The 24,192-nt window shown below is 34.5% G+C and overlaps 3 protein-coding genes across 4 annotated transcripts in view; 2 read left to right on the top strand and 1 right to left on the bottom strand.

The window, feature by feature from the left end:
- Positions 1 to 5,956, top strand: part of LOC129258005 (gamma-2-syntrophin-like) — a 47,138-nt gene extending 41,182 nt beyond the window's left edge. For both annotated transcript variants that reach the window (XM_064096840.1, XM_054896465.2), the window contains exon 18: positions 610 to 5,956. In XM_064096840.1, the coding sequence (XP_063952910.1) occupies positions 610 to 732 (123 nt within the window). In that variant the 3' untranslated portion in view covers positions 733 to 5,956. The remainder of the gene's footprint in view (positions 1 to 609) is intronic.
- LOC129258025 (uncharacterized) lies at positions 5,393 to 22,849 on the bottom strand. The gene is made up of 7 exons (XM_054896483.2): positions 22,643 to 22,849; positions 13,078 to 13,244; positions 8,832 to 8,932; positions 8,323 to 8,593; positions 7,834 to 7,920; positions 7,213 to 7,350; positions 5,393 to 6,959 (listed from the first exon to the last, which is right to left on the bottom strand). Exons 3-7 carry the CDS (start codon positions 8,910 to 8,912, stop codon positions 6,688 to 6,690), a joined length of 849 nt encoding a protein of 282 aa, XP_054752458.2. The 5' UTR covers positions 8,913 to 8,932; positions 13,078 to 13,244; positions 22,643 to 22,849; the 3' UTR covers positions 5,393 to 6,687.
- Positions 12,172 to 23,077, top strand: LOC129258015 (monocarboxylate transporter 4-like). The gene is made up of 5 exons (XM_054896473.2): positions 12,172 to 12,515; positions 13,028 to 13,251; positions 14,889 to 15,035; positions 16,731 to 17,645; positions 19,993 to 23,077. Exons 2-5 carry the CDS (start codon positions 13,038 to 13,040, stop codon positions 20,133 to 20,135), a joined length of 1,419 nt encoding a protein of 472 aa, XP_054752448.2. The 5' UTR covers positions 12,172 to 12,515; positions 13,028 to 13,037; the 3' UTR covers positions 20,136 to 23,077.
- Positions 23,078 to 24,192: the final 1,115 nt, after the last annotated feature.

The raw sequence follows: 24,192 nt of genomic DNA, 5'->3' as shown, positions 1-24,192 counted from the left end.
ATTGCAATTGGATCAAAATCAGTTTATAAATATTTGATAATGATTAGTGAAATTGATTCATTCTCATAGCAAAATCTATTTCTTGACTGTTGTGTTTCAATCTCTGAGGGACGTGGGTTGGATTCCCAGCCATGGCGTGTTTTCCTTCAGCAAGAAATTTCCCACATTGTGCTGCACTCAACCCAGTTGAGGTAAATGTGTACCCAGTTAGAAGAAATTCCTTGAATGCCACAGCACCTTTAGGCAGCACGGCTATTATCCGGGTAATGATACCAGCGCTTTGTATCCTCAGGCAAAAAGCGTTGTTAGAATCCAGCTATTGTTTGTTATATTTTCTTCAATAATTCAAAACATGGTTTGACTCCTCTTAAGGGTATTTCACCAATCTTAAATTTGATCTATTTCATAAATGAACCCCTCTGAATATAAAAGAATTGTTATTATTGCCAAATCCATTATGTCATATTCCATTTCAATAATGTAAAACATGATTTTAATCATCCCAAAGATGTTCATTAATCTTAAAATCAAAGATGTTCATTAATCTTAAAATCAATTTTGTAAACAAATAAGATTTGTTTTTAAATCCTTTCTGATTTTCCCTTTCAGGAGCTCGAATGTCCGAACCTGCGGAAACTTCTTCATTGTATGCATGCCTTCCTAGCAAGTAAGCTTGCAGCCATCGACCCCATTTTCCTCCGAAGCACAACTCAACTCCCATGCGACTCATGACAGTGTGCAAGACAACCTATTAATCAATTTAACATATTGTGAATATGCTATTCATACTTTTTAAGATGTAATGTTTCCTCTCGTTTTCTTCTTGACTCTTCCTTTTACATTGTCTTTGTCTCAATCCTTTTTTCTTTGTCACTATCATTTCCATAGCTCTTATTCTCCCTTTCTTTTTGTCTGTTTTCCCCTTCTCCCCTCTCTCTTTCTCTCGTCCTTCAATTCTTTGTTCACATTTTTCAGTCTCTCTGATTATCTTGCTACCATCTCTCTCCCCTTTTCCTCTTCTTTTTTTATCTTCTTCTTTCCAATATGTCTACACCTCTCCTACTAGAAATGATAACAGACAAGATAGAATGTTTAGTTTGTAAAAATTTCCTTTTCAAGCAATTTTTTTACTCTACTTTTACCTCAAATAAGCGCAACTCATATATGTGTGCCAGCTGAATTTGCTTTTGGCTCCTTTTTTTTTATCTGCCGGTTACAGTATAAGATGGTTGTCATTGCAACTCCAAATGGTCAATCCAGAACTTAATTTTTTTATTATGTGCTGAGGTTTTAAACAACTACAACTGTGTGCTACTTGACCAAACAAAATACATTATATGTAAGATCATGGATTGAAAGACTATTTCAAACTTCAAAAATGTTTAATAAGAATCTTATATTGTCACATATAATGCATTAATGGCATCTCAAAAGTCAAATGCGCAAAAATGAATATTATGACCAATCAGATAAACCTTTGCTGGCCCAACACTTAATAGCTCATATGAAAATATTGCAACATTTGTTGTACTTGGATCACCAGAAGAGCACAAAAATCAGTCAGTTGCGAGATGAAAAAAAAAATGAATTGCCCTACCGAGCAATGCATTGTTTGTATTTTGCTTTCTGACTTTGTAATTCTTTTAATAGGTGGATGGAATACATAAACCTTTCTATCCTGATGCTTTGTCATGTAACACAAGGTAAAAGGACAGAAAGGGTCTTATGAATTTAATATATTTTCTTTTTGTTGCTATATTGAGGCTGGTTTAGGATTGCTGCTGCTTTACATCTGAAAAAATAATAAAAATTAATTTGCGTTTCTAAAATTTGAAATATTTCTAAGATTTCTAAAGAGGATTTGAACAGCCATTCTCCATCCTTTTCACCCATAATTCAATAATGTGTAGTTATTAATTGTTCTTACAAACTATTCTCAATGTATTTTTGTCACATATTTTCTAATTTGCCAAATTGTTCATCATTACTAATTTTTTTTTTTCTTTTTTTTTTCATGTAATATTGAAGATCATATGATTTCTTTGTAATTTGTGGTTCAAGGAACCATTTAACATTGTTAAAGCAGTATTCCATCTTATATACTCTGTATTCCATGTTTTTACTTTATTCAAAGGCACCTGTAATTAATATACCTTTTTATTTATTTTACGAAAAACTACTTAATTCTTTTTTTATTCCGACCATAATGATGTCTTATTTCATGCCAGATCCGTCAAATCAGGAACTCATGTCATTGACATTAATGCTGGTTCAAAATACATTGTTCAATACTGAGATACTGCCACCATTGATAACAAACCATCAAGATTTTATTTGGAAAAAAATAGTCCATTTTGTGTACTCAAAACAAGATTTCTAAAAAGAATAATAATCTGTATCTTTTTAAGTTCTTTTTCTTCCATTACCCCAAAGTTATGTGGATTCTTGATTTAAAATACTGACAAAGACATTTTTGACAAACCTCTTTCAAATTTATTGACTGATTTGAATGTATATTTATATATTTTGGACGTTGTATATAATCATAGAATTTATTATGCACTCAGATATAATAGAATGACAATTTTTCATTTGTATTTCATAATTGAATATGTACTGTTTATATTGTATTGTAATATTCTTTTGTGTTTACACAGTAAAGTAAATTTCTGAAAGCACCAATACAATGTTTTGTCAAAATTAAAGGTAGATAAACAGGGTTAAAGGGGATCTTCACTCTTAATCTTTCATGAAAATTGAAGATCTTGTGAATTCTGTTAATTTCAAAGTGAAACTGTAGTTCAGGAATTATATTTAGGGGTCAAGTTTCCATATCATTATCAACACTTGACATGCCAAGTTGCTAGTCAATGCCACATAACAGGTAGCTTTAGATTTGAAACACAGCTTCTGTGACATGGAATATTTCTAGTATGCCCCAGTGTTTTGTTCTATATTGTGCATTATATTTACAAACTCACACAAGATTTTTTGAAGATGCAATTTTAGAAAGCAGCGCCTTGGATTCAAGTGCACACGAAGAAATCAGTGTGCAAACTTATTTCTTAGTATGCACGTACATGAACTGTAAAGAAATTTAAGAATTTCAATGTGATCATGTTTTCGTCATTTCATTGTACAATATCAAGTACATGTTTTGCACTTGGTTTTTCTGGAATGTTTGTATCATGAAATTCATTGCAATAATTAGTGTTTTCTCAACAAGACCACCATATTTTGCGACATGTTATTCACGGTATCTTTACTGATATGCACACTTGTAACATTTGAGGATCATGTGAATGTGATCTTATTTGAAAGTTGATTCATTGTTTTGATACTATTCACTGTACAGAAGAATGTTATTTCACCAAAGTGGTTTTAATGAACTGTCTGACACTTTAAGTCTTGAAGCACATGTAGGTCGCCGTGTATCTAGTTCACAATTGGACGTGTGTTGCAGGATAATTTGAGGGATTTGTTTATCTAGTGGCTTGATTTGACTGAATGTGATTTATATATTTTTGGTATTAATGAATTTAGAAGAATTAAATTACTTAAAATAATGATATATAGCTTGACCGCCAGTATGCTGAATATAGCAAACACAGATGAGCACATGTGGGCACGTTTATAATTAAAAACGACTCATCTACATGTACCAAACACTTAATTTATTTTGTTCCTACCAGAACTCTTTGGCACATATTTCTAATTTCTAGATACAAGCAGTGGGTGCATCGTGGTCTAGTGGTTCTGACTCTCGCCTTTCAAACAGAGGGTCTTAGGTGCGAATCCTAGCCGTGGCGTGTTTTCCTTCAGCAAGAAATTTATCCACACTGCTGAACTCAACCCAGGTGAGGTAAATGGGTACCAGCAGGAAGTAATTCCTCAAAAAACTGTGTGCACCTGAATCGGTAGCCTAGCTTAGCCGGGTAATAATAATTGCAGGGCCAGCTGGGAGAACAGTTTTCAGAACTGAAATGGCTACCCTGGGTAAATATACCGTTATTATTATTAAGCTTTTGTGAAGTCATTCCATTGGTTCTTCTTGAGTTCATTTTATGTTTGTTATCACAACTTGAATTGTTCAATCTAGGTATGGATACTTAAACGTTTTAAAGCTTTTGCAGGATTATGAAGATAATGAGAATACTCCAATCTGTGGATTAATATTGATGGGCCCTCTTATAAATCTATGGCAGACTGCATGCAAAAAATGTAATAAGTTGTAATATTAATTAAATTTCTATTTAAATGGGCCCAGTTGGTTACTAATTTCTTGAAGGTCATTAAACTACCGATTTGTAAGGAAATTAACAGAATATTGAGAAGGGAAAAAGTGATGTTAACATTACTTTATATATATTCCGCAGTACTATCCCATTTAAAATAATAGACTTGAAAATTCACATTAGCAACTGATAAAAGCTTGAAATATTCATACTGGTACTTAACTAAGTTTTCATGATTATCACAAGTATAACAAAATTAATATAGGAAGGCGATATTGATAATCAAAATTAGATATCCTAATTAGTTACTACCACTCTTATAAATCTCATTGCATTTAGCATTGAAAAATTATGAGGCAGCTTACTTAAAGCTTGTGAATATTCAATAGAAAGGTTTTACTATCTGTATAATTACGGAATGATTATATACAGAAAGTAGGAATATATTGTCAGGGACAGATGTATATCTACCAATAATAGTGCTTTTCTCTACTGGACTTTTTAAAGTGTGCTAAGTTATTATGTTTTAGCTATATGTATGTTTGTAAGTATGGATGTATGTTCCCACCTATTTAGTTTGATGTATGTTAGGCTTCATTGCTACCTTTAGTTTTATGTTACAAATTATTTTATATATATATTTATATGTAGCTTTCATAGAAATGTATTCTCATACATCATGCTTCTTTATGTTAAATGACATTGTGTATATATGTGTTTATGTTATTGTATTCTTTATTTGTCAAAAGTTTTGGTTCCTTAAATATTTTCAATAATTTATTTGCATACATACCTCAACAAACTTGTGTCACAACTTCTAATCTCTTCAATGGAGTAAAAATCAAATGTTTTTATGTATCGGCAATGCAAATTTTCTGTTGAATGAATACAATGCAAAGGCAGCTCTCTTCCTCACCTCCAACCCCACCCCTCCCTGTCTCTCTCTTTCTCTCAAATTTTCACACGTATTCTGCTTGTTTGAATAACACTTGAAGTATCTTGCAAGTTTCAACCATTGAATATAAATTTTTAAATTCAGATTTCTCTTTTTCAATTTTCTGCTAACAACTCAACATTTAAAAAACTCATTTTGTCTTTTTTGTTGATATGCTTTCCTGTTAAAATTGTTTCCAATTCATTTCGTTTTCTGTCTACGAAACAATACCCCCCCCCCACAATTTGTAATTTAATTTCTCCATCCTTCTCTCGTCTCCCCCCTCCCTGTCTTCCTTTCTGCCACATTTTCTAGCTACTTATCAGCTTCCATGAAGACTGGTCTATTGTATCTGGTGGAATGCATGTTGCACTCAAATTTGATCTACTTTGACAACCATGAAAAAGTCATTTACTTTTTATGAAGTTCCCACAATTATCCACATTGATGTTACTCACTTTGTCTTTTAAATCACATTTTACACCAGATTTTTCACATTCAAATATGTGTTATTGGCTTGTGAACTATTAGTAAGCTTAAATTTATATTTGCTGTTGCGTAAATCATGGCCACGATTTGTAGGAAATAAACCATGCACTATGTAGGTGTGAAAATTTTGCTCTGAGAAATCGCTGTTTTATGAGAAAATGCAGGTATGTTTGTATTTTTAAACTTATAAACACTGATGAATATATTGTGAAGGATGCACCAAGAAGATGCAATGGATAATACAGCTATAGATCTGTAAATCACTTTTCATTGTAATAAAAATGGAAGAAACTTTTAAGCTTGTTTGACAATGACTATTAATGATGAATTTGATTTAATGGAAGATTGTGTTGTGTTATTTGAAGGAAAAAATACATTGGCAAGAAATCTGAGAGTTGGGGATAGATAAAAGCAAGGTGTGCCATAATGGTTAAGAAATGTCTTCCTTCCCCCTTACCATTTCAATATTTAGCCCTATGATTATGAATTGACTTGTGATGGGACCGTTGGTGGTTTGGCAAGACTAGTGGTAAATCCAGAGTTTTTTCAAAATGGTAGGCCAAGTTTAAAATGTAATGGTGAAAAGCAAAATCAAAATGAAAATTCCCCAACTGCTAAAATGAGGGATTGAAATCTCTAAAGCTGACAAGTGGTTTCCTGAGAAACGTCCTCTTCACTCCATAGAGGATGGGGGACAATGCTTGAAGTCCTAGCAAACCTACATATCAACACTTACATTTTCTTACATGGATTGATGTTTCTGAACTAGTGACCTAGCTATGACAGTTGCCTTGTGACAGGATGATTTTTTTTTTAAAGAGTTATCCCTTATTGAAAGTAATCTTTACATGGAACTTTTTTCTCCTAGGTATCATGAGATCTTCGTGTGTGTGTGTGTGTGGAGGGGGGGGGGTCTCTAGAAGGTAAACCAGACTTATTATTATGGATGATATATGAGATACGAATTTTAAGGTCTTAAGGTAAAGTCAGAAGTCAGGCTCACTTGTCCCTCAATGTTATTAATTTAAATCACGGACAATCCAGAACTTCTCCATCAATTAACACATCTACCCCAGTGAATGTCTCAGCTATAGTACGCCCATCGTTTTGGTCTACACACCAACACGACCGTCGATCCGACGTACACTGGGTGATTGTCCATCGCGAACCGTCGGCATGGCATTGAGGGATGTACACGCATCCCGCCGATGAGTTCTGCCCTCCACACGATTCGTTGAAAGTTTGTTGCCATGCGACGCATGGGCGTGGCTCCTTAGTCGTGTTGGTGATCACAGAAGAATCTGAAATCAGAACAGAAAGTGTTGGAATTAGGGGAAGGAGCGAGAGAGAGAGAGAGATGTGGAGGGGTGTATGGGGGAGGGGGGCTAGAGAATGATATATCTGAGATCAAACACAGAGCGACTTGACTGTGATACAAGAAGAACTTGGTGAAACATTCCCCTTCTATTTAATTGTAAATGGGTGATGATATGAATAATAAAACAATGCTTTAGGGGCCCGAAGTGCGAGAGCAAGAAATTGGTTCTACATTACCTTCACAATATTTTTCGTCTCGTCCAGTTGTGCAATCGATCTCTCCATCACATCGCCATTCGCCTGGTATACACTCGGGTATGTTAGTATCATCACCACACCAGAACTCGCCGGATAAACAAGCGTTTGCTTCTTCATCTAAGAAAGAAATATGGAGTTACACAGCAAACATTGTACCATATCTTATCATGACATTCATAATTACCAGTAAAACAATCTGTATATCACACCAAAAAATTGGACCTATCTGTATATAGGCTTCTACCAACGATGCAGCTACCCCCGCCTGCATTAGACATTGCCATAATAATAGTCTTTGCGAAAATATACAAACCAAAATATGCAGTTCCTCTCAAACATTCGGTAGGACTTAAATTTTCAAAATCAGGTAGTAACATTGGATTCAGTTTCAAAATGTATTTAGCGCCTTTTAGCGGCACCTTGCATTTGATTCCTCCCCGTGTTTTACTGTCACGATCATGTAATGTTATTGTATGAATATTGAATTCTACGATTAAATATATATATTAAATATATTATAATGTATCATTATTTCATACATTTGAATGAAATGAAGTGAGATCAGCATCAAGGTCTTATAGTTTAAGTCAATACGCATACCTGTTACAATGGCGGCTGGAGTATTAATCGAGTTCAGCGTCGTCATTGTCATCATCGTTGTTGTTTCAAGTCCAAGCATCGGTATTACTGAAACATATCAATAATACTCATGAACAAAAGTAATACTTCAAAATTCAAAATTTTCAAAAACAAAAGTGCCATTAAGTAAACCCCTTTAAATAAAATAATAATAAGATATGCTGATGTATTCAATGCTTAGTATACCACATTATTCTAATTTTCTTGAGTTCTCCATAAACCCCACTAATTATAAAAGACCATGAATCCCCCATGCAGGGGGGGGGAGGTAAGTTACATTCAAAGATACAGAAAAATAGGGGGGTATTTCGGAAAATAATCATGAATCAATCCCCTTGCTATTTTCTGCCCAAACTGATGAATTTCTTTATGATGAATTTTTATTAGTTTGATTAGAAATTGATAAGTCTCAGTGATGAATTTTAGGATGACCTGAAATACAATATTTACCCGAGAGAGTAACAAGAAGAGTTGCAACAAGAAGCGATGTAACAATCAGAGCACTGCAGAAAACCCACCGAGGAATTCGTCTTCTTGTCAACGAATTACACTTATCATGTTCCCTTTCGACGTCATCATCATTACCGTTGACCACACTAACGCTGTACGATGATGTCGTGTCCCATGATTTCAAGCCCCTATGACTTATCATCGACGCCATACCTATTACCTCGATGGATGAGATGCTCTCAGGATCGGTGCTTCGCTGATGACGTAAGTCCTGTTGAGGGGGGGTGATGTTTTTTGGGGGGTTGGAAAGGGTTATTTCTTAGTTTGATTCTCTTTGTCTCTGCGTTCACTTTCACGATCAAGAATTATGAGCATCCTTACAAGTGTTGGCAATTAGAAAACAGACAACAATTTATTTATTTCAAATAAAATCTCTGATAAATCACACAAAAACTAATACACCTGCATAACTGGGTACGAAACAGATTGAATACAGATGAAACACTTACCATGTTTGTTTTGTCCAATCTTTCCTCTTCTCCGTTGTCAGATATTTTTGCAGGAATTCCTTTTTTATCGTCCCAAATCATGGTAATGATTCACTTTAGTGCTATTTAAGAAAGGTTCAAAAACCAAAAAAGACACATACGGGCTATTTATTTCTTATTCCCCTGCTAATTGTCTAGCTAGACCTATAACTATTAAAACTTGGTATAACTATTGAAAATGATTTCGGAAACAAGGTCATAGTATAAATGTTTCGTGTGTATTTCCCGTACCATCTAAGGTAGCAGGTTTCAATTCAAAACATGAGACAAAAGCAAGCTTGTGAACAATGAAGTGACGCCTTTGTGTTTCTTTGCAATATTTTTGCTAACAAAAAAAAATACCTCATTAGGTGATGATTAAACAAACATTCTCTTTTGTATGGAAAGGGGTGATGGGTCAGGTGAAGAAATACGTCAGTGAATATAATAGGCGTCTAGCTCATCGGGATGTATTTCACAAAAACTGATCGTAAAGTTAGGAATGAATTTACAACTAGATTTTAATTCGTCATGCGGACGAATTAGGTGGTCTGTCGTATAGATAGATAAACAGGAAAAAAATATTTAAACAGATATTAGATTGAAAAATAGATAGACAAACAGATTTACATAATCAAACAGATACATACAAGAAAGATAATTATATTAGATGGATGGAGTGATGGATGGAGAGATAAATTATAGGTGGTTATATTAATAAAACATAGACATATATAGATAGATATAGAGAGACAGACATATAGATAGAGAGACAGACATATAGATAGATAGAGAGACAGACTTATAGATAGAGAGATAGATTGATAGATATATAGATATATAGATAGATAGAGAGATGATTGGTGGTTATATTAATAAAACATATATAAACATATAGATAGAAAGAGAGACAGACAGATAGATAGATAGACAGATAGATAGACAGACATATATATAGATAGAGAGACAGACATATCATGAAGCTATTACGAGCTATCTCGTAATAGCTTCATGCTGCGTGGTCCTATCGCGTTATGTAAGCGGGCTCTAACTTTCGCCTGGCGGCTCGCCAATTGATGTTAGATATCGTTCCTTCGCCCGAAGGAAGCGATAACAAAGGATTAAGAGAGAAATTGGAAGATGGTTCTCCTTCTCGTGATAGCTTCATGGATAGATAGACAGACATATAGATAGACAAACATATAGATAGACAGAGAGACAGAAATATAGATAGATAGAGAGACAGACATATAGATAGATATATAGATAGATAGATAGATAGATAGATAGATAGATAGATAGATAGATAGACATATAGATAGATACAGAGACAGACATATAGATTGATAGAGATCGAGACAGAGATAGATAGAGAGACAGACATATAGATGAATAGAGAGACAGACATATAGATAGATAGATAGATAGATAGACAGATAGATAGATAGATAGAGAGACAGACAGACAGATAGATAGATAGATATATAGATAGATAGATAGATAGAGACAGGCAGATGGATGGATAGATAGATAGACATATCTAAACAGATAGATACATATATATTAGACAGAGAGAGAGAGAGAGAGATAAACAGACAGATAGATATACAATGTAGGTTGATAGACAGACAGACATATGGATAGATAGAGAGAGAGGGACATATTCAAACAGATAGATATATATTAGACAGAGAGATAGATATGTCATGTAGGTAGATAGACAGACAGATAAATAGATATGATATAAAAAAGTAATTATAATCTGTTTTATTTTGCAATATTTTAGCTATTATTTGTTAGAATTCTTATAATTGATCGTGGGCAAGATAGCTAAAAAAAAAAAAAAAAAAAAAAAATCATGTTCACCCGCGGACTCGAACCCCTGCCTGCATGATGGAATGAGAAGTAAGTCTGACGCCTAACCGATTGAGCTAGAATATTTCCCATAGACTTAACACGTAAGCAAAACACCAGAATCTCAAATCCAATCTTGCAAGTGAATTACGGGCATGATCCCGACATCTGATCGGAAAATGAAGGAAACGCAACCGAAAGCTTAGAATCTCAGCTACAACATACTAAAAGCTCAGGGATAACTAGCAACAAAAATTGGAGATATGGCTTACGAAATAGAAGAATGTAGAATCTAGTTTTGAGAAAAAGTCATGTCCCATAGAGATTACACGCAAAATGAGTAAAAATGACATGCCATTATTATTTGCAATTTTTGAGGATGATTTGTCTATCAAAATGAAAAATAAAGGCAATAACTCAGAAAGAGTAAGAACTAAGCTACAACATATCAAAAATTGGGTGAAAATTGACCAATATTCACGGAGTTAGAGCAAGATTTGCATAATTATAATGACGTCATAATAGGCAAAATGGATTTTTTGAATTCCGACGCCATTTTGATGACGTCATAATATAATTGAGGGTCAAATGAGACATGAAATTATATCTCTAGTTCATACTCTATCAAAATATGAAAAAAAAATTGGGGGTCCCCATGCGTTCTGAAGAGCTACAGCGGATTTTCTATAGGCATGTTTTTGCCCATATATGGCCTATAGTGAGAGCTCGCGCGCACACGTGCTGCAAACTTTAACGGGTGTTAGTTTCCTTATTAATGGTCGTAGAAGGTTGATCAAGGTATCAAATTGCTCAAAATTATATGATCAATGCAATGAAATAAAAAAAACGGTGTTTCTGAGTTGCATTCAAGGCGTTACGCGCGGAAACGCGCGCGCATACGTTTGCGCGCGCAATTTTTTGAAATGCTTAAAATGACGTAAAACGTACTCTGTTTTGGTCAAAAAGTGATTTTTAGCATTTTAAAATTTTGACGCGCGCATACGCGCGCGTCGTGACCTTCAGGTGACCTTTGATGACATGACCTGATGACCCTTGATCTGAAGTTTATGTCATGTGAATTTGATTTATTTTTGATAATTGATAATGGAGATATGATTGATAATGTGATTTTACAAAATGGCGTCTAGATGACGTCATGATGACGTCATGACATTAAGATTCTTGCAGAATTGAGGTCTTATTGATGTTGATATGTGGTGATATTTTGATGATTATTGAATATGAACTTTCTGTGATTTGCTGTCCACAAGAAATGGAGGAAATAAAAATAAGAAATAAAAAATAAAGAAAGAAAATTCGGACAAACATAAGAGGTGATCTGTCATAGACAGACCACCTAATTAGCATGAATATCGTGGTATTTTGAATGACAAAAACACGAGATTTGTAGATTAGTCAGTCTAGAGTTAGTCTAACAAATTCCACCCTCAAATCTCGTGTATTCGTCATTCACAATACAACAAATATTAATAAAGGCATAGAGCTTTGACGCAGCTCCATGAATATTTACCTATTATATATGGTAACCACAACCAGACAAGGACACAGCCTAGGGTCAAATACTCAGTTTTTATGAAAGAAATATCATGAATTTATAGCTTCGTGCCGGTTGTGTGACTAAATATATTCTTATTTGAACAGTTCAACATCTACGCCCACCTGTTTGAATAAAGATTTGTAGAGATGCTGGTGTAGTATTGAAAAGACACGTGTATTATGGTGGTGTATATTAAGGTGGTTTTTGTGTTAGACGAATACTTCATTGGTATATATTGATCAAGTCAGCAATTGGTAAGTTGAATTTTGAGATTTAACTTGGATTGATTATTTCCTATCATTTGATTGGTTTTCATTTAGTTTAATTCAGTTCCGATAAGTATTCCTTAAAAACTGCTTGTGAGCAATCGAGTTCAAATGGAAGATTTAGTGATAGTAGCAAGTAGCAATATATGTTGTTTCAGTAGTAGTAGTAGTAGTAGTAGTAGTAGTAGTAGTAGTAGTAGTAGTAGTAGTAGTAGTAGTAGTAGTAGTAGTAGTAGTAGTAGTAGTAGTAGTAGTAGTAGTAGTATAGTAGAAGTAGTAGTAGTAGTAGTAGTAGTAGTAGTAGTAGTAGTAGTAGTAGTAGTAGTAGTAGTAGTAGTAGTAGTAGTAGTAGAGTAGAATTAGTAGTAGTAGTAGTAGTAGTAGTAGTAGGATGAGGAGGAGGAAGAGGGGAAGGAGGAAGAGGAGTTAGAATGATAACGAAAGTATAAGTATTTATGATATTTGTATACTGTTTATGATCTATTTTCTGTTCACCATAGCTCTGTGTGTATGTTTGGAAGGAAGACGGGGAGAGAAATGGAAGACTCACGTGACAAATGGAGGTACGCCATTCTCCTCAGTAAGTTTACATTTAGCTGTATAGATGTCTCGATCTCCAAATCATTCGGAGTTATGATTCCTGTCATGGTAGTGGTTCTTCAAACCGATGCAAAAACGTTGGGTTTCGTGTGCAGTCTCCCGTCATCTCTCATATATCTGGCCAGTGAGTATAAATTCAGTTCAATTAAATTCGATTCAAGTTAATTCTAATTGATTTGTTGAGGTTTTGATAATATGATAGCGGCTTGTATAACTGAATTACAAAAGTTTTCACTGAAATAAGAGAGGGGTGAGGCAGACATAAAGAGAAAGGGAGAGAGGAGGAGGGGATGAGAGGGAGAAAGACAGAAAGAAAGACAGACAGACAAAGAAAGGGGTGGCCTGGAGAGCGTGATATCACAAAGCAATGCTCAATATTGGAAGTATATTTTCAAAGAAAAAAGCACCCATTGAGATTTTCATTCAGAACTTCAGAAGGTGAATAGGCCTATTATTTGGCGCTAGCATCAACCACAATATCATATTAAACAATAAAATTACCCAAGCATATCTTAACAAAAGTGGTGGCATAATTATGGAAGGTTTTCCCAGCACAGAGCCCTTCTTTTTTAATTTTCTGTAAAAAAATATAGACAAATGAGATCATTTATTTAAGTTATCGTCTTGGGCAAGAAGTAGCACGCGTAGTGCACACAAACACACTAAGGTGTGCTTTTGTTCTCCATTTTTATATTTTATTTTATTTCTAGCGTTAGTAGACAGGGTTTACCACTCTTTATCAAAATGTTAAAAATGCACACGACAGAAAACTAGATTTACAGTAATACAGGAAAATGATGGAAGGGCGAGAACAGAGTAAAATATAAGAAAATGCAGCAACGATACAAAAAACATTAAGGTAAATAAAGGTGAAAACAAAGGTAAGCCGTTTCATAAAAGGAAACGAAGAAGTATATGGGGAAATGCGACCGAAACAAATCAGAAAAGAATATCAAGATGTGTCTTTCTCTCAACTCGAAATATTTGAAAAATAAAGATTGACAATAGGATCATAAAAGAGTCACTCCTCTTCTTGCAGTTACTAACATCGGGGGGGGGGGGGGGAGGTCAGGGACGATGTCTCCATGATGTAGTCAAATTATTTCAATTGTTTAAGATATTTTTTTGAAGACCATGAAAATTATGTATGGCCTTGTTTTGCAACAATACAACAGCGATACTTTTTTTATCTGAGAATGATACTTAGTGACCTGTTGGACAGTGGTATTCTTTTCTCCCCATCCAAATACCAGGCGCAAAGGGTTTCTTCGAAGTGATAGGAAGGGGGTAAAAACCCATACGATATATCAAGTAGTATAAAAAAAGGGAAAGGGATAAGAAAAGGAAAAGGAGGAAGAAAAACGAAGAAGAAGGTTTGGTCGTGAATATTTTTTAATACCCTTATCATGCCATTGAAGAAAAAAATTCGTCACATATGTCCGTTTCCCCCGAGCAAATACTCAGACGTCGCCCATTATTTAGGCTATACTCTTACAATGGTTTGGACAAAATTACGAAAGTGTTATATTTTCCGACTTGACAACATTTGCATGGCCAATATGATGGTCATTATTACCAGCCTGTTGGTTAACACGACAATGGGTTGATCTTGAGTCTTGGCGATTCCCCCATGATCATGATGATGGTCAGACACAATTTCACCAAAACATTGGTTGATTTTAAGAGTGAAGTTTGAGCTGACAATTTGCTCTTTTTCTATGAGTTAACATCCAATCGCTGCGTATGTTCACGATATCACAGGTCCGATCGTTGCCTATACCTTGAATAAGGGTTGGATGTCACCACGGATGTGCGCTCTGCTCGGTGCAATCTTCTCATCCGCTTGTCTTGTGACCGGTGGGATGATCTCATCCATTCCAGCACTTGCTTTGAGTCTTGCAATCACAGGTAGGTCCTCCCATCTTTGCATATCGACAATGGCGTCGGAATGTTTAGGACAATGGGCTGGAGAGGGCAAGCCATTGCCACCACACGGTGGATTGTTTCTCAAATCCCGTGTCTGCTCAAGCATTCTTAGGCATGTTCAGTGGTACCCACAAACGGTAGCGTCGAAAAAAATTTGAAAAAGGCAAGGGGTTGGAAAGGCGAACCTTTCTTGCTACTCAATGGCTTGTCTATTGATGCTTGAAACCTTCTGAAACCAGGCTGTTGTGTGTAAACTCTTTCTAAAATTCAGTCAGATATGACTATAGCACTGCTTCCCACATGTAACATTTTAATTGAAGGCAGATTGACATGGTTACAGTAAAATTATAAAAAACATATATACTGCATAAGGCAAGAACAATAACTACTCTAGTGAAAAAAATACAAAGAGGTTCTATCCCATATTCTATCTAACCCATTTAACGATGTAAGAGATTCTTCTAACATTAGATCTTGTAGATGAACGGATTCCAATCATGGGTACCAGTATATCATTTTATGTCGATGAGATCCGGCAACTAGTTGTAATACGAACAGATTTTTTGTTTTACTCTGCGGCAATAGATGTATTTGAAGAGCTCACTTGTAAAAGGGGTTAGGTCCATTTTTCATCAAATTTAATTTTTATGTCTTAATGTATAGATTTTTAGTAGCTCTATAAGATGAAACCAAAGAAAAGTTGAAATTCCTATTAAAAAGTGAACTAAAATCGCAAAGAAAAATCCCTTTTTTTTCAAAAGGGGTTAGGTCCATTTCAGTTTATTTGCAAAAAGGGGTTAGGTCCACACAGATTTTTTTTGGAGAAGAATATCATAAAAAATATGAAGACAGGTAGATTTCTCTTATACCCAATTTTATGTTCTCATGCTAGGGCATCATGAAAATTCAGTTTCGCATAAGAATATTGCAATATGGGAGAATTAAAAAAATGATTTTTTGGAGTGGACCTAACCCCTTTTGCAACTAATCTCTTCTGAAGAACTCATTTGTCAGAAGGGGTTAGGTAAATTTTTCATATATTTTATTGTTTTCTGTCTCTAAACCTCTAAATTTTTTGTCACTCTGATGATACCAAAGACAATTTGAAATTCAAATGAAAACGTGAATGAAAGTGGCAAAGAAAAATCTTTGTTTTTAATCAAAAGAGATTGGATTCATTTCAGTTTACTTGCAAAAGGGGTTAGGTCCACAATGATGTATTTTTAATATATAGAAAAAAATTGATGACAGGTAGATTTCTTTTATACCCAATTTTATGTTCACATGATAGGGTAGTACATCATGACAATTTAGTTTCTCATAAGAATATTGCAATAAGTGAGAATAAAAAACATGTTTTTTTCTCGGAATGGTCCAAAGTGGACCTAACCCCTTTTGCAACTAAACTCTTCATTTATTGGGCCAAGGGGTATATCATGATATCGATCTGAAAGATGTGATGATAAAAATGTGTATTTTATGGATGACAGAATGACAAATTTAAACTTTACTGGACGAATATTAATAATACCATTATCTCCCTTAACGCTTCTAAGCCGTCTTAAAGCATGCCTGAAATATTTTATTTTCAGAATCTAAGTGGTCCCAATGACAACTGTGTATCCTGTTCGATAATGTCTACTTAAAACTACCTAACTTTCATTTTTTCTTATCCAGGCACTGGGTTGTCCATGGGTTACCTGTCGTCGAAAATCATGCTGAACGAATATTTCAAAGAGAGTTACGTTTTGGCTGCTGGAATCGCCAACATGGGTAACACTACCGGCGCCCTTATTGCACCTTACATTGTGGAGAGGGCTCTTAGCGCATATGGCTACGTCGGAGCTATGGTCATTTTAGGTGGTCTTAGTTTGCACGCCATTCCAGCGAGCATTGCTTTAAGAAATCGCACAGATGGTATAGAAGAGAATCGAAATGAGGAGGCAGAGGAGATGCCTACAGTGATTCTGATAGAAGAAATGCCATCTACAAGTTATTCCTCGAAGTCAAGAAAGCGGACACACTCTTATCGTAAAATAATGGAAGATGGAGACGACCGACATCTAATTCCTGAAGCGGACCTTGAAAATAGTCACGATACAACCAGAGAGAAATTCAGATCATGGCTTCAGAGCTGCATAGTCATAAAAGAACCTCTCATGTGCGTTTCTTCTCCTTCCATTTTCTTGACCATGTATGGACTGACTTCTTGGGTTCTGTTCTTGGTGCCGAGGGCCGAATGGCATGGTATCCCAGGCTCAAAGGCGGTGTTCTTATCAACTCTAGCCGGTGCAGGGGGTATCGTGGGACGGTTGGTTTACATCGCGTTGATCTACTCTGGTTGCAACGCCATAGTCATATCGCTCGCCTTCAACATCATCACAGCAATTACATTTCTGCTTGATCCGCTTATTAATACCTTTCCCAAGATGGGCGCTGTGGCATTTGTTCAAGGTTGGTGTCTCTTTACCTGTCTCGTTTCGACGTCTGCCTATCCAAAGTATGCTGTCGCTCCCGAAAACTTTACTTTCGCAGCTGGTCTTCAGGGTTTGTTGGCTGGAATGGGAGGAATGATTGGCGGTTTCATGTCAGGTAAATCCTCTGATGATATTATGATATGCTCACATGCTACTTTATTGTTATCCAATTTTTTTTGAGAAAGAGGATGAAATACAAAGATCACAAATCTCGTCATTCAATTTCCTTAGATTCAAGAAGATGAATTTTGATGATCTAAAATCTCGTCACTTAATTCAATTTGGATTAAGAAGATAACATGCAGAGATCTCAATCCCGTCATTCAATTTTATTTGAATTAAGATGATGAAATTCCTAGATATCATATTTCGTAATGCAATTTCTTTTGAGGAAAAAGATGATATAAAAAATTTGAAATTCAAAGATCTCAAATTTCGTCACCCAATTTCATTTGAGGAAGAAGATGAAATTAAAAAATCTCAAATCTCATCATCCAATTTCATTTGAGGAAGAGGATGAAATTCAAAGATCTCAAATCTCGTCATCCAATTTATTTGGAGGAAGAAGATGAAATTCATAGACCTCAAATCTTGCAATCCAATTTCATTTGAGAAAGAGACCTCAAATCTTGCAATCAAATTTCATTTGAGGAAGAGACCTCAAATCTTGCAATCCAATTTCATATGAGGAAGAAGATGAAATTCAAATATCTCAAATCTCGTCATCCAATTTCCTTTGAGGGAGATGACATTCGAAAACCTAAAATATTGTTATTAGATTTCCTTTGAGAAAGGAGATGAAATTCAAAGATCACAAATCTCGTCATCCAATTTCCTCTGAGGGATATGACATTCGAAAACCTAAAATATTGTTATCCAATTTTCTTTGAAAAAAAAATGAAATTCAAAGATAAAAAATCTCGTCATCCAATTTCTTTGAGGAAGAAAATTAAATTCAAAGGTCTCAAAATCTCGTCATCCAATTTCCTGTGCGGGAAATGATATTCGAAAACATAAAATATTGTTATCCAATTTCTTTTGAGGAAGAAGATGAAATTCAAAGCTCACAAATTCCGTCATCAATTTTCCTTTGAGGAAGAAAAATGAAATTCATTGATCTTAAATCTCGTCATCCAATTTCTTTTGAGGAAGATGAAATTCATAGATCTTAAATCTCGCCATCCACTTATATTTGAGGAAGAAGATGAAATTAAAAATCTCAGATCTCGCCATCCAGTTTCCTTTGAGGATAAAGATTAAATTAAAAGGTCTCAGATCTCGCCATCCCATATCTTTTGAGCCAAAAGATGAATTTTAAAGATCTCAAATCTCGACATTCAATGAACATTTAGAGACCTACAATCTTGTCCTTCAATAACATATGATTCGAGGAGATAAATTCCAAAGATCTAAGCTCTCGTCATTCGGTTTCCTTTCATTTAGAAAGATGCCATTCAAAGATCTAAAATCTTGTCCCCCAATTTCCTTAGATTTAAGAAGATGAATTTCAATGATCTAAAATCTCGTCACTCAATTTTCTTTTAATTAAGAAGATAGTATGCAAATATCTCAATCTCGTCATTCAATTTCATTTGAATTAAGAAGATGAAATTCCTAAATATCAACTTTCGTAATGCAATTTCTTTTGAGGAAAAAGATGATATTCGAAAATCTTAAATATCGGCATCCTATTTCTTTTGATTTAAGAAGATGAAATTAAAAGATGTCATATATCTCGTCATCCAATATCCTTTGAGGAAGAAGCTGAAATTCATAAATCCTCAAACCTTGTCATCTTATCTTTTTAATAAGAAGATGAAAATATAATCACGCAATCCCAGTAACCCAAATTACTGATATTCATTATTTTTAATTTCTCATGAATCAGTGTTACCTAGTTCCTACAGCGCACCAATTCTAGGTTAAGAAGGCGTGATAGCTCATTTGGTATCTGGTTACCCGGGCTCGATCCTTCTTGATGCGCTTGTGTCATTTGATAAAGCATTTACCCTCATTATCATATCACTCAGAGAGGATAATACGCTTTCTGTCCTTTGGTTGCTTGCTTACAAGCAGTCTTGATTTCTTAGCAAGCAGGTAAAACATCACTACAATCACCATCACAACATATTAAGTACCCTCGAATGAAATACACATGAGAAAAAGAAAATATGAGGAAATGGATTGATGTTTTTGTCCACGTACAGTGAAACTGAAGAAAGTTCAGAGTTGACGGCCTTTGCCATAAACCATATAAAATCGCCAAATAAGAAAATATAATAATACCATCTATCAAAACCATAATCCAGAATTTTCAGAATTTGCTCCTTTTGTATTTTCCTGCTTCCATAACACTGGTAAAAGAAATGGTAAAAGATGGGGGGGGAGATAAATAGATTTAAATAAATTTCCCCTTTGAATAACAATCTTACACTTCTAATGTCACTTCACTTTACATGCAGGGTTCATAAAAGATGCCAGTCGATCCTTCACTACCGTGTTTCTAGTTTTAGGAGGTGTATTCGTCCTAAACACGATGACTACATCGATGTTTTATGTCGCCTATCGCAGGAGAATGGCCGCAAACTCGTCGAGCGGAGATTGAAATGGATAGCAACCGCACACGTTGTACATCTTGATTTGGGAAATCATGTGTTTTATTTTTTTATGTTTTTAACTTGAGATGAACATTAAACTGATAATGAATTATCTTTAATAATAGCCTCCAGTTCGGGGGAAAGGCAATTTAGTATACTGATTGTTGTGGACTGTCGTATGACTGCTATGCTGTCGCTACGAATACTTTCTCTAAATATATTTTATTCTAAAAAAAACCAATGAGCATACCTAGTTACCAAGAATGCATAAAGCATTTCAACTAAAAAGAGGATGAAAGAGCACTGTCGTATAAATTCCTTGCTCAAGGGCATAGGTGCTGTGGGCCTGTGGCCGGGGACTGAACCGCGGACTTTCAGGGCGCCTTTGACCACTCGGTCACGGCACCTCCACGTATGTATTGGATTTGGCGCGATCTTTGTCCAGTTTATTATTATTTCGGTTTTATACCTATAAGGGAGAATATACTATTATCCTCAATGAAACTAAATTCAATTGGTCATCTGGTGTAGTCATACGGCGGCATAGATCTCTTTATTGTAACGTGATCAATATTGAAATATCCAATATCGAAGTATTATTTTTAAGTTAGATTATTATTTCATAGCATTGTTGTTATTCTGATTATGACATTTTTTCCATAGGTTCGAAGCAGGTCACATCAAATTAAAGATGTGAAAACCTAGATAGATTTCATCATAGTAATTTGACGTCGTAAAACAAATTAATGTTTTTGTGTGGTGTAATGGACTCTACGACTTATGATCTGTTCACTATAAATACAAAGTTCTGAAATAATTAATTTGAACTTTCAAACCCTCATTTTTTTTTATTTCAAAACTATTATTTCACATTCTACACTTACAATGCAATCAAAATTAGTGTTAGATCTTTATCATTATGATACTAACAAGGATGAATTGAGGTTACCTAATACATTGAAGACGAGGTATAAGTGACGCTTGGATTGTTTGGTGAGTCAAGAACACTAACTAGGCCCTAACTATATTACCAAATTGAAATTATCAGTTTTTCGAGAAAAAAAAAGAAACTTCGATAACACAATAATATGGAGTCATAAAATAGACATACTATATTTTGTATGATTTTTTTTATAGAAAAGATGGTAGATGACATTTCAACATTTGATTAAAAATTCAAGTTGTAAAAATGTGAACATATTGCACTATATTTCACTTAGGTAGGCATGAAGGAAATAATTTTGAATGAAATAATTCATTTAATTCAACGAGTAGTATAATTTAAATTTGAAGGGATAGAAGATGTTGTTTGTTCAATAACGATTACGAATTCAATTGTTACATTTCAAAGTTTTCAAAGCATATCAAATTTGATAATGATGTTTTCAACTGCTAAGATGATTCCATGTACATTTATAAATAGTTTACTGTCAGAAATATGGTTTGGTTAAAGCTGTATAGGCATATTTATAAGAAATGCCAGCTTAGTAGTTTTGATTATCTGGTCAATCAAGTATAGGCCTACACCGTAAACCATACATGATCTTTCGCTGAAACTCCGTTCGGGAATTAGTCCCCCCCCCCCCCATTTCATTGCATATTTCGATATTTAACTCACATTTGCATATGTATAAATTATGTATTTGATAATACACGACGTTTAATTCAGTATCTTTTTATCTTGTTACTCGCCGCTTGGCATACATGATAGTTTCTCTACTTTATGCTGCACTTTTTTCAACTTTCAATTGACACAAAGTCTAGCAACCACTGTGTCATTATGTGACATACATGTAAAACGGCAATTTGAAGTGCAATGCAATATCATAAAAGGAAGGCCGTTGGTACTAAAGTGACATGGTGGTTTAAAATTTAATGAGATAAGCACCAACTTTTATGTCTTGATTATTCATATATTCTTTTGAGTTGTGTTTTTCATTTACATCCACAAACAAACAATGTGTCCACGAACGACTGGTAAACAGTTTGCCAGGTACATTGTACAACATGCTATAATATGCATTCAAAGTAGAAATGCAACAAATACTTTCATAAAGTGTTCATTGAAGTGCTATTCTAGTCATCTGGTCTATTCAATTTCTTCATCCTGCTATGTAAGGCATGCTTACGTAATAACTTGCTTTGAAATCTGCCTATCATAATGAAAGAAATGAAAAGTCATTTGACCTAAATTGTCCATGAAGTAACTACGAACTGGTCTATTGTGTATGAACAAATCTGATTAAAGATCAAAGGGGTTTAACATAACAGCACATCAATGCAAAGTTGTGTATTAACAAAACTGATTAAAAGATGAAAAAGTATTTACAAAATATCTGTGGAACCCTGTGTACTTACTGCAGGTACAACGGAAATCAACTCAAGACGTTTTTTTAAACTGTTTCACAAGACGGTAAACGAAAATTAACGTAAAACTGCATTTCAATTTAGCTAAACCCTCCCATCAACTGACAAAGCAATAACATCATTTTGCGAAATGAAAAAGAGGCTTTACCTTATTCCTTGAGCAGAAATCGAACCAACAATAATTATTCTCTGATTAAGAGAAGAGAATCAACAACACCATGGCGCTTCGACTCTGGATGAATTTTACTTCAGTGCACTATATAGGTAATGGCGGCCGTAACTGGGAGGTGGGGGCTTAAAAAGAAGTACGAAAGCAATTACGATGGATTGTGCAACGAGCCAGATGCGTTACTATGTCAGTGCATATATCATCTTTTGTTGGCGTACCTGAAGCAAGGTCTTATAATAGATGGACATTCCATGCGATTTTGATTGAATCAAGATCCAATGCCGATTAAGTAAATCTTAATGAGAACATTCAGCTGGTCTAACAATGAAACTGTCAATAAGTATCCTTAGGTGATGAGAAAGGAGTCGCTCATCCAATCTCGAATATCTCCTAATAAACTGGGAAACTCGACTGAAAAGCAGGGTGTGATTATTTGTAGAATAATTTGCAATTACAAATGAATTGGAAATATATCTTATACCAGTGGTGCTGATATTCGGGGGGGGGGGGTGGTACTTAAACAGAAATGTTTTATCTATCTACCATATTTTTACAAGGTGATTAAATGTAATTGAGTAATAAGAGAATTGAAGGGAATGGGTGGGGAGAAGAGAGAGAGAGAGAGAGAGAGAGAGAGAGGGGGGACGGGGTAAGAGAGAGAAAAAAAAATGTAAAGAAGAGGGAAGGAAAAGGGTAAATAAAGGGAATAAAAGTGACAAAAGGAGAGAGAGAGTGAAAAGAGAGAAAGACAGGGAGAGAATGTTGTTGATTTATGCAAAACATACCAATACCTTGGTATTATATTTGCCCTGCATAATTGTTGATAATCAACAGTGTTTATTTGCTAATTATGAATTAAAAAAATACCGCTTTCCCATTATTGCACTGTTCTTCCATGCAATCAATATTCAAATTCAAATTCAAATTCATTTATTTCACTTCCATCAAACAAAAACAAATTGTATACCATATATAAAACATAAATATTTGTATCCGTTGCAAACAAAATTAATTATACATATGTAGTGAAAAAAAAAAAAACACTTAGACGATTTGGGCAACACATTGTAGGTTTTAAATATATATACTATTTTTCAATAGAAATTAAATTTAGATGGAAATGGAGGGACCCACTAAAAAGCAATGCTTGTACAATGTGGGCCCCTCAAGAAATAGATAACACAACAAATAACAAAATAACAAAGTATAAATACAGATAATCAAATGAAAAAAGAATGAATAAATGAGAGGGAAATACTCACAAAATAAATACAAAGTAATAAAAAATATACAGTTTGGTGAAGGACAAAACAACCCGTCCTAATATCATATGCGGTGGTAAAATAAATGTCATTACTATCAGTTTTTATATGCTAGCTATATTATAACGTAAATTATATTTTAAAAAAAGAATTGATTATACTTAATAATTGATATCTTACTTTAATGTAGTTTTAAACAATCTAACGTTATTAATTTTATCCAAGTAAATGAAGACATAAATCGTGGATTTACATACTGCAGTAAAA

This window comes from Lytechinus pictus, chromosome 1 (assembly GCF_037042905.1).
Source record: "Lytechinus pictus isolate F3 Inbred chromosome 1, Lp3.0, whole genome shotgun sequence".
Taxonomy (NCBI): Eukaryota; Metazoa; Echinodermata; class Echinoidea; order Temnopleuroida; family Toxopneustidae; genus Lytechinus; species Lytechinus pictus.
Note: the sequence above shows the minus strand (reverse complement) of the source record. Positions and strands in the feature narration are given on the sequence as shown.